Here is a 12003-nt window from a genome sequence, read left to right as displayed (position 1 = left end):
CTTGGAACCCTCCTAGTTTGGGATGATGTGGATTCCCACCAAGTAGTACCAGCAATCTTGAGTTTAGCCTACCATAGCATATTCAAAAAAATTAACCAAAATAAAATATTTTTTACTGACATTTTTTCATTTGCATCTATTTTAAAAGTTTTGCTTTCTAAAATACATAGAGCTCAGAATTTTATTTTAACCTTGCCTTAAATGGATAATCATATTAATGTTTTGCTGTTGTTTGCCATTCCTTAATGATTTTTTTTGTTTTTAAATGAACAACATTCCAATTTCAATCACAGATTTTTTAAAGTGAAATGGATGATGTCACCTTCAGAATACGAATATTGCTGGGTTTCATGGCAGGATGTGATAAAATGTCTCACAAGTTTAATTTTTAAAAATGTTTTTGTCCCTAATTTCAAGCTTCTAAGATCTAATAATTCATTTTGAGAAGGAAAATTCTCACTTTATTACGGGGTGGAATTTTAAGGCCCCATTGTGGCTGGGGCAGGGCTGGAAAATGCGGCGGGGCATTCAAAAGTCCATTGACTTTGGCGGAACCGAAAGATCCCACCGGCGGGAGGGGCTGTAAAATTCCGCCCATGATTTCTCATTTGAAGGTCAGTTAAGTTTTACTGTATGAGAATAATTGGCATATTAAATTCTGCCACATGGAATGGGGACAACATGTACAAATAATACATTTGGTTCTAAAAAAATTAAAAAAACATTTGAAAATAAACGTCCTTAAAGCTTGATTGAATAGAAATACTCAATGCACAGTCAAACTTCAGCTGAAGGTTGCTTAATTGAACGGCAAATGCTGCTCAAGTAATTCTGTTGGCCAAGAGTCAGAATAGCTTCTAGCCACTAGCTTCTAGCTAGTTTAAAATAACATCGCTTGGGGACAAAGAAGAAAAGGGTGTTGACCAAAATTAATTTTATGAGCCTTTTTCACCACTGTGTTTGACCAATTGACTAAAGCCTCTGATGTAAATTAAGTTATTTACTTTTTGTGGCAATCTTTAGTATTTATTTGAATACATGCAATTACATATTCAAAAAAATTTACTCTCGCTTTAACACATTCAATTATTTTGTTCCATAGACAGGTTCAGAAGGGAGCTCAGTGGATGGCCCCAGAACAGACCAAATGGAAGAGGGGTCAACCAACCATGTTGGTGAAAGCAGGTTAAGATTAGAAATGGCACCAAGTCTGGTGAATGGAGTATGTAGTCAAGAACAACATACCATTGATGTGGAACCAAGTGAGTGGATGGATAACCAGGGACTCCCTCAGCACCCCAATGGAAACATCAGCCAGGAGACAACTCAAAGATTGAACCAAGTTAGGAACCATGTCAAGGAAGACCTGGCAACCACGAGGGATAATGTCATTCTGGATGATGCTAGAAAGTCAACTGTACTCCCTGAAACGGTAGTAAGCATACCTTCATATAATTCACCAGCACAAAACTGTCAGCCTTTACAAAAGATTAACCTTACTGAGAAATGTAACCCAGAGATTAATAACAGCAGTGACACAGTGGATATGAATGATGATTGCCCTCCGAATGATGATTTGAGCACTTTGACCACTGCATGGACCCTTGCAAAAAAACATGGGAAGAAACCACCAAACTGCAACTGCGATGGCCCAGAATGCCCAGACTACTTGGAATGGCTTGAGAAAAAGATAAAAGCTGTTATTAATGAAGGACAGAACAGGACTTCAACAATTTCCGATAAAATCAGTGATATGCCTGTGGAAAATGGTGCTTTACAAAATCACATGCCTGTTTTGGAGGAAACATCCATTTTTGATTCCTCTGATGTTCCTCAATATTCTCAGAGTGCTTTGACCATTGCAAAAGAGAAAAACATAAGTCTTCAGACAGCAATTGCCATTGAAGCCCTTACACAACTATCATCAACACTTCCACAGCCATTTCCAGAAGCTTCATCACAGATTAACAGCACCTCTCAAATAGCTGATGCCTCATCTAGTTCTATTGAGGAAAACCATGTTCCTCTGCCTGCATCTTCTGATGCCATTCAGGACCTGCAAGATGACCTCAATCAGCAGCAGCAAAATAGACACCCTTCTCTACAAAAGCATCCTGGTCAGCAAATGTTCCCAGAATACCAGTCTCAAGCGCAAACTCCATGGGAGCATCTAAAAAAACCAGCACAGATTGAAGCTCACTACATTCCAGCCATGAAAACATTACAAGATCCATTTAATAATTTTTCAAATTCAATATCAACTATAAAACATACTGATGAAGTCTCTGCTCACAGGAGTGATGCAGCCAGTGCTGAAGGAAACATGCCATTATTCAATACCAATCAGCCAGTTACTTCACTGAATGACCCTATGACTGAGTTAAAGCAGCTATTAGATAGTAACAATAGTAACAAATACCCTCTGCCATTGTTTAAAATGCCTAGCATAATTGCACATGAAGATGCAGGCATAAAGACCCAACAGGATTTATCGTTGCCATTTTCCAACTTGGCAGCTGGAGTTGGATTTTATGGGATGTTGCCTGAACAACAGTCATCTCAGTCCATGCAACAAATGCATATGCATCAGAGGAGTAAACATCAAAAAACACAGGCAGCATTACAACAACATCTACACCATAAACGCAGCCTCTTTCAAGTGAACAGTCAAAAACAGAACCATCTACATGAGCAGCAAAAATGGTGGTCACAACATCAGCCACATCTAAAAAGACAGAAGCAAAAGAAACCAGTACAAGAAAAGAAGAAGTTACAACCAACACACAAGCAGCGTAAAGAAACTCAGCTTCAAAAGGCACAAAATATTCAACAGCAGCTTTTCTTTCAAATTCAACAAATGCAACAGACGAAATTGCAACAAGGTCTGCAGCATCAATCATTACCTCAACAAAAACAGGTCTTGGATGGGTTCCAGCAAGTGGAAAAAATACAGAATAACTATGGAATAGGGGAACATCAGGCACAGTTACTGCCGCAACAACATCTTAAGGAACAGCAGATACAGATAGCACTTCAACCAACTTCTGAAGTTTCCCAGCAGAAACAGACAGATAACAGTGAGTCAGCTATTACTCAGGAGACTCCCACTTTTAACAGGTCAGTGTCACAGGAAATGTGTAGCTCCCGACCAGATTCCTTCTTATCTCATCAACATATTGAAAAATATCCACAATCAACTTCATTGAAGAATAGCCCTGCCAGACATGAAGATGAAAAAGATCCACACATAAATTCAGACTCCTTACCTATTCAAATACAACAAAATGATGTGCCCGTACATAGTCCTCGCACCTTTGAGGAAAAAATTGAGGAACTCTTAAAACAATTTGAAGCAGAATTTGAATCAGGCTCTACATCACAACAATTCCAGTTTACTCCTCAGAATAACTCAGCATCTCAGGTAGAACCAAATGAAAACCAGACACCTTCTACTGACCCTCAGCTTTCATTTCTCAATCAATCTGGTGATTCAGACCAGAGCAGTCGAACACTGTTTTCTCAAAATAAGGCATCTCATGAACAACATGAGTGCAAACCAACCAATATAAGCAACAAAACTAATTCCACTTTACAGGAAAGTACAAAATGTTTTAATAATTCTTTTCTGACTGGATCCTCAAAACACATGAAAGTTGAAACCTCTGGTGCGATTACAGTGCTGTCAACAGTTTATTCGGGAGAAAATGTAGAGGGACCTTCAGAAGAAGGAACTCCCACAAAAAACACACCTCTCACCCCTTCTCTCAGTGGCTTTTTGGAATCTCCTTTGAAATATTTGGATACCCCAACTAAAAGTTTGCTGGATACCCCATCAAAAAGGGCCCAAATGGAATTTCCATCATGTGACTGTGTTGGTAAGTTTTAAAAAGTTGATTTTGCTTAATTTTACATTAATTATAAAATAAATTTGAGTACAATAATTTCAGAAAAAAATAGGGAAGGAAAAAATGGAGGTATGATGGGAGTACTTATTACGGAAGACATTGCAGTATTGGAAGGGGGGATGTCCTTGCGGGGGCAAGGACAGAATCCATTTGGTTCGAGTTGAGAAACAAAAAGGGTATTATCATATTACTAAGGGTATTCTGTAGCCTACAAACAGCGAGAGGGAGTGATAGTGGAGCAGATCTGCAGGGAAATCACAGAGCGGTGATAGTGGGGACTTTATCCAAATATCAATCAGGATTGTGTTGGAGTGAAAAGTAAGGAGGGAGAGGAATTTCTGAAATGTGTTCAGGAGAAGCTCTTTGATCAGTATGTTCTCGGCAGAACTAGAAAGGAGGCATTGCTGGACCTAGAGCTGGGAAATGAAGTGGGCCAAGTGGATCAAGTGTCTGTGGGGGAACACTTGGGTAAGAGGAGTGCAGAAGGGAAAGGGACAATCTAAAGTCGAATGTCTAAATTGGAAGAGGGCTAATTTCAATGGGATGAGAAGAGATCTAGTCAGGGTGAAATGGAATCAAAGAATGAAATGAAAAGCTGGAATGGAACAATGTGTGGTCTTTAAGGAACAAATGCTTTAGGTATAGGCTAGGTACATTCCAATAAGTGCCAAAGATATTGAACCAAAACTAGGGCTCCTTAGATGATGAAGAAGACAGAGAATATGATGAAAGAAAAATATAGGGTGTATGATGCTTGTCAGCTGAATGTTTCAAGCGAGAACCTGGTCAGATGCAAGGTTCAAAGGGGAAGTGAAGAGGAAAATGGGAAATAAGACTAGCAAAGAGAGAGTATGAGAATAGAGTGGCATGCAAATTAAAAGGGAAACCAAAAATCTTCTCCTGGTATGTAAATTGTAAAAGATGAAGTGGATCCAATTAGGGTTATATCGGTATATGGGGGTAGAGACAGCAGAAGGGCTTGCCAAAATCTTCCAATCTTCTCTAGATACTGGGGAGATGCCAGGGAATTGGAGAATGGCAAATGTGACATCCTTATTCATGAAAGTGTGTAAGGTTAATCCTTGCCACTACAGGCCTCATAGTTTTACATCAATAGTGGATAAGGGTTTAGAAACTATAATCAGGGGAAAAAAATCAAGCAGCACTTGGAGAGGTTTTAGTTAATTAGGGATAGCCAGCACAAATTTGTAAAAGGCAGATTGAGTTTAATTAATCTAATTGAAAGAGAAGGCTGGTGGAGGGAATGCAATGGATGTTGTCCAAATAGATTTTCATAAAGTGTTTGACAAGGTACTACAGGAAAGGTTGATTAATAAAACAGGCTCATGGAATAGCAAGGTCAGTGTCAAATTGGATTTAAAAATTGGCTTAAGGACAGAAAACAGCGAGTCTGGGTAAATGGTTATTCTTCAAGCCGGAGGACGGCAGACAATGGTGTTCCCCGAGGGTCAGTGCTAGGACTACTGAATTTTTTTTGCTCCATATAAATGACTCAGATATTGGATTATGGAGTAAAATTTCAAAATTTGTCAATGATACCCAACTCGGTAGTGGTAAACAGTGAGCATTTTTTAGATGTGGGCATCGCTAGCTAGGCCAGCATTTATTGCCCATTCCTAATTGCCCTTGTTTAGAGGGCATTTACAAGTCAACAATATTGCAGTGGGTCTGAAGTCACATGTAGGCCAGACCCAGTAAGGTCAGCAGATGCCCTTCCCTAAAGGACATTAGGGAACCAGATGGGCTTTTACAACAATCAGCAATGGTTTTGTGGTCATCGTCAAACTTCAAATTTCAGATTTTTATTGAATTCAAATTTCACCATCTGCTGTGGTGGGATTCAAACCCTGGGTCTCTGAAATACTAGTCTAGTGACAATACTACTATGCAATCGCCTCCAACTCTAATTGACTGCAACAGAAGCTTGCAGAATAGGCAGACAAATGGCAGATGTAATTACTACAGAGAAGTGTGAGGTAATGCATTTTGGCAGAAGGGATAGGAAGAGGCACAATTTGAAAAAGCGGGGAGGAACAGAAGGACCTGAGGTTGCATGTGCATAGATCTTCGATGGTGGTAGGACATACTGAGAGATGGTTAGCAAAGCATATGGAATATTGGACTTCATAAGTAGAAGATTGAGGACAAAAGAAGGGAAGTTATGATGAGTCTTTATAAAGTTCTGGTTAGGGCACAGCTAGAGTACTGTGTCCAGTTCTAGTCACCACACTTTACGAAGAATGTGAGGGTCCTTGAGAGAGTGTAGAGGAGGGTTACCAGAATGGATCCATGGATGGAAGATTTTTTGCTGCAACGTTAGGTTAGAGAAGCTGGTGTTGTTCTCCTTGGAGCTCAGAAGAGTGAAGGTTGATTTGATAGAGGTGTACTAGATTAGGACAGGCCTAGATAAGATAAACAATGAGAAACTGTCCCATTAACTAATGGTTCAAGGACTAGGGGACATACCATTTAAGGTTTTGGGCAAGAGATGCAGGGGGAATGTGAGGAAGAACTGTTATTACACAGAGAGTACTAATGACCTGAAACTTGTTGCCCACAAGGGTGGTGGAAGCAGAGACAGTGAATGATTTCAAAAGAAAATTGGATGGGCACTTGAATGAATTACACTTACAAGGCCACGGGGAATGGCATTTACTGAATTGCTCTATAGAGACTGGCAAGGACTTGATGGACCAAATGAGCTCATTCTAAACTGTAAATGACTCTATGGCCAGGATTTTCCAGCCCCATTGTGGCGGGATCCACTGCGGAATATTCGGCGGACCAACCAAAATTCCACTGACTTTCGGCAGCAGACGGGGCCGGAATATCCCACCCTATGACTAGTAATGCTTTTATGTTGGGTATAAGTAGGTACGGTATTGATAAAATTTAAAAACAAGAATCATTAAGACCATTTCGACAGGATAAGAGAGTTCAAAGTTGTTATACTTTCTCGGATGTTTTCTGTCAATAAGCGTTTTCTGTTCTTATTCCCATCATCATGAATCATTTTCACCCTTTTAAAATCTTTTTCACCCTCTTTTCCAGTTATATGCAATCCCTTTCCTTTATCTGATCTGATCTTTATTCACTGTCCCTATCTTTTTTACATATGTTCCCTTTTTCAATCTCTCTCTCCTGAACCTGCTACTGATTACTCAGTTTCAAGACTCAAAAATACTATTAGTAGTTAATGTCGGCTAGCGTAATGTGCTAAAATCGAAACTGCTTCTGTTTTGTTAATTTTTCCAAAGCCCTTCAGTATAATCCTTTTGAGCTGAGCTGTGGCAATATACGCAGTTATGTGCTCGAACTCATTGATTTTAACAGAAATTTCAAAGGAAATAGATTGCAATACACCTTTGGGCAGAAAGAAACATATGCTGAGCACAAAGAGGGAAATAGAAACTATATATTTTTCTGCTTTAATCAATTGGAAAATACTTCTGCTTTTTGTTCTTTTATGCTGGATAAAAGACTGATTCAAATTGGACACTTGTTCCAACTGAGATCTGCCACTCCTGAAGGGTGACAAAGAGCAAAATAAGGTAACAATCAAAAAAGAGTGCAATTTTAACTCTTTTCAGATGTCTCAAGCATCGGATTATTGAATAAAATCAGACTACTCCCTTTGGAATCTATTGATCTCTGCCTGAATGACAGGAAGACAAGGAGCAGAGGTTACACCTTACCAGAACCGGGACCAATATTCTCACAAGCAGATTTGCTAGTGCTGTTGGGGAAGTTTAAACTAGATTGGCAGGGAGATGGGAACACAAGAACATAAGAAATAGGAGCAGGAGTAGGCCCGTCAGCCCTTCCAGCCCACTCTGACATTCAAAGAGATATTGGTTGATGCTTTACTTCAACACTATTTTCCTGCACCATCCCTGTATCCCTTGATGTTTTAGTGTGTAGAAATCTATCGATCTCAGTCTTGAACATACTCGACGACTGAGCTTCCACAGCCCTCTCAGACAGAGAATTCCAAAGATTCACCGCCCTCTGAGTGAAGAAATTCCTCCTCAACTCAGTCCTAAATGGCCTGCCCCTTCTTCTGAGACTGTGTTCCCTGGTTCTAGACCCACGAGCCAGGGGAAACATCCTTCCTTCATCTATCCTGTCGAGCCCTGTAAGAATTTTATACGTTTGAATGAAATCACCTGTCATTCTTTTAAGCTCCAGAGTATAAAGGCCCAGTCTATTTAATCTTTCCTCCTAGGACAATTCCTCCATCCCATGAATTAGTTTGGTGAACCTTCGTTGCATTCCCATTATGGCAAGTATATCTTTCCTTAGGGAAGCTGTACACAACACTCCAGATGCGGTCTCACCAAGGCTCTATATAATTGCATCTTTACTCCTAAATCAAATCCTCCTGTAATAAAGATCAATATGCCATTTGCCTTCTTAATTGCTTGCTATACCTGCATGTTAGCTTTCAATGAAGTTCAACACTTCCCTGCCTCTCACTATTTAAGAAATACTCTGTATTTCTGTTTTTCCTATCAAAGTGGATAACCTCACATTTCTCCATATTATATTCCATCTGCCAAATTTTTGCCCACCATTATGACCACAGCCGGGGTTAATTACTGCACAAACAAAATCCCAGAGGGAAACGTATGGGCCATACTCTTTTTTCTGTATCCTGAAACCGATAAAAAGATGTACTGATCTGAGCAGTAAGAACACTTTTGGGATTTAAAAAATTAAAAGTAAAAGTTTTATTAACAGGAATAAAAGAAAACTTAAGTACACAAGATTACAATTACACAATTAAGGTAAGTCTTATAAAACATTCCCCAAAAAATCTCTCTACTTGGTCAAACCCAAAAGTAAACATCTTCCAGGCAACACTCCCTTACAGATGTTAACTATAAAGAAATCCAGTAATATTACACAAGGCAAATTGTTGTGGCTTCAATAAAGGCATACCATATGACCTCTACCCTCTTCCACTCTACGGTGGAATCCACTTCAGAATAAAACTGCTTGTTGCAGGCCAAGACTTTTCTAGCTTGACTGGATGGTTGATTCAAACTGCACCCTCTCTCAGCCCATAGCTACATCTATAGCTCAACAGCTCAAACAGTTCCAGCTACCTCTATCCTAAGCTCTTCACAGTAACTCTAAAATATCTTTTTTTCCTTTTCGTCTCCGATTTCATTATTCTCACACCTCCTTGAAACTCAAATTCTTCCAAAATATAAAATCTTTCATTTTTCTTTCATGTCTTTACTTCTGGGTCAATACAATATAATATTCCCTCTACTGTTTACCTAGGAACTCCTGCAAGATGCAAACATGTTTCTTGATACCTCTGACTCCCCTTTGATATTCAAACAAACTCTCAACTTGTCTAAAAATGCAAATGTTAGATATAACCTACTTACTTGTGCCTAAAATTTAACACCCATTCTTTTCATGTTTCAAACCCCCCAGACAATCTGAATCCTATCAATCTCTTTCCCATCTTAATTAAATCTCACACACACACAGGCACCCAGTCTTCTTTGCAGAATAACATTATATTCCCTAAAAATACAAAAAAAAATCCATTCTCACACCACTCACTTAACCTCTCCAAATCCCCTTGAAGTGTCTTTGCATCCTCCTCACAGCTCATACTTCCATCTAGTTTTGTGTATTCTGCAAACTTGGAAATACTGCATTTAATCCCCAGATCCAAATCATTGGTACTGATTGTGAATCGCTGGGGCCCAATCACTGATTCTTGCAGTACCCCTCTAGTCATGGCCTGCAAACCTGAAAATTATCCATTTATTCCTTCTCTCTGTTTTCTTAACCCATGCCAATATATTCCTCCCAATTCTATGTTCTCTAATTTTGTTTACTAAGCCTCTTGATTGGGACTTCATCAAAAGCTTTATGAAAATCTAAATGTACTACATCCACCAGTTCCCCCTTATCTATTCTGCAAGTTACATCCTCAAAAAAAACTGAGAGGGAGTTTAAATAGGAGAGAAACAAAGCTGGGAATGATAAGAAGAAAAGTAGTAAGAGAAATTGGAAGGCAGCAGAAACAAAGGCCAGCATCAAATAGGGTCAAAATACGGAAAAATGTTTTAAAAAAAGCAAAATTGAAGGCACGCTATCTGAATGCAGACAGCATTCGCAACAAGGTAGATGGATTGACGGCACAAATATAAGTAAACAGGTATGACCTTATCGCTATTTTGGAGACGTGGCTGCAGGATGACCAAGCGTGGACGCTGAATATTCAAGGGTATTTGACATTTAAGAAGGATAGGCAAAAAGGAAAAGGAGGCGTTAATAACAGTTGAGATCAACACATTAGTGAGGGAGGATCTTAGATAGGAAGATCCAGCAAGGGGCAGCAGACATTAGTGGGAGTTGTGTGTAGGCTACAAAACACTAGTGGTAATTTACGGCGCTGTATAAATCAGGAAGTTAGAGGTGAATGTAAAAAAGGTAATACCGTAACCATGGGAGACTTCAATCTACATATAGACTGGGTAAACCTAATTGGCACTAATAGTGTGGAGGAACCCTGGAATGTATACAAGACGGCTTTGTAGAACAGTATGTTGAGGAACCAACTAAAGAATGGGCTATTTTAGATCTAGTATTGTGCAATGTAAAAGGGCTAATTAATAATCTCATTGCAAAGGAGCCTTTAGGGAAGATTGACCATAGTATGATAGAATTTACATTACATTACATTCAATCTGAAACTAGGATCTTAAATCTAAACAAAGGAAACTCCGAAGTTATGAGGGCCATGTTGGCTGTGGTAGATTGAGAAACTACGTTAAAAGGTGTGATGGTAGATAGGCAATGACTAGCACTTAAAAATACATGGTTTGCAACAAATACACATTACTTTGAGGTGCAAAAACCCAACAGGAAAAGCGGTGGAATGTAGCTCATAAGAGAAGTAAAAGATTGTATTAGATCAAAGGAAGAGGCGTATAAAGTTGGCAAAAAAAGTAATAAGCCCGAGGTTTGGGAGCATTTTAGAATCCAGCAAAGGAGGACCAAGAAACTGATGAAGAAAGGGAAAATACAATATGAAAATAAACTAGCGACAAACATAAAATCAGACTGTAAAAGCTTCTACAGGTTTGTAAAAAGGAAAAGATTAGCAAAGGCAAATGTAGGCTCATTGCAGACAGGGACAGGAGATTTTATAATGTGGAATAAGGAAATGGCAGAGAAACTAAACAAATACTTTGGCCCAGAGTTCAGGTGTGCAGAGACGGGCGTATTCCTGGCTCTGTGAACCTACCTTTAGAAATGGCTACCCAGATGTGGATTTTTAGTCTGAGGTGGTGGGCCAGATTAGAGGTTTAAAAAAGGGGTGGGCTATATTAGAAGTCGCCGCAGGTGACCCAGGAAGAAGTGGGAGGCTGCCAGTTGCAGACGGGGGCGGAAGGTCTGTCTCAGGACTCCGCTGTTAATGTCTTGCTAGTTACATTGTTAAGGTTAAGGTGCTCTTCAAGCATATATAAATAGGGGAAAGTTGAGATACTTGGTAGAGTGGGAGGAATGCTGTGAGACTGAATAAATCAATAAACTGTCTCGATAAAGAAAAGCTCTGTGTCTTGGTTTCAGCTTCAACAATCGGCTTGGATCCTATTAACATCCAGCATTGAGTCTAAAAATTAAAAAAACAGTTTAAAACATAAAACATCCCTCCAGCCCTCACCCGCCCTCACCCCTCCACATACTCCCCATGCCTCATCCATGCCACCTCATGTGCTGTACCCACCCCCAACATCCTTTATAGCCCCTTTGCCAACCTATGTACCTTAACCGCCCCCCGGCCCCTTATATCCTCCATGTCAACCTATGTCACTGTACCCATCCCAAGGCCCTTTACAGCTCCTTTGCCAACCTAGTGCCAACTCATGCCTGGCACCCTTTTCTCTTACACCTACCATGCTAACTCACCAGTATCCACCATCGGCAGACCTCAGGACCCATGCAGAGATGAAATAAAATAAAGGTTCCATAAAATAAAGTTCTAAGAGTCTATTAAAGACTTCACCATATTGAAAAAACACTTTCATTCTCTAGACCCTATTTA

General features: G+C 39.6%; 1 protein-coding gene across 8 annotated transcripts in view; it reads left to right on the top strand.

Moving 5' to 3' along the window:
• Nucleotides 1-12003, top strand: part of tet3 (tet methylcytosine dioxygenase 3) — a 541392-nt gene that overhangs the window by 353340 nt on the left and 176049 nt on the right. For all 8 annotated transcript variants that reach the window (XM_078565650.1, XM_078565649.1, XM_078565652.1 and 5 more), the window contains one exon: nt 1103-3875. In XM_078565650.1, the coding sequence (XP_078421776.1) occupies nt 1103-3875 (2773 nt within the window). The remainder of the gene's footprint in view (nt 1-1102; nt 3876-12003) is intronic.

The sequence above is a fragment of the Cetorhinus maximus genome, chromosome 20 (genome assembly GCF_964194155.1).
Source record: "Cetorhinus maximus chromosome 20, sCetMax3.hap1.1, whole genome shotgun sequence".
Classification (NCBI taxonomy): domain Eukaryota; kingdom Metazoa; phylum Chordata; class Chondrichthyes; order Lamniformes; family Cetorhinidae; genus Cetorhinus; species Cetorhinus maximus.
This window is presented reverse-complemented; position numbering and strand designations above follow the sequence as displayed.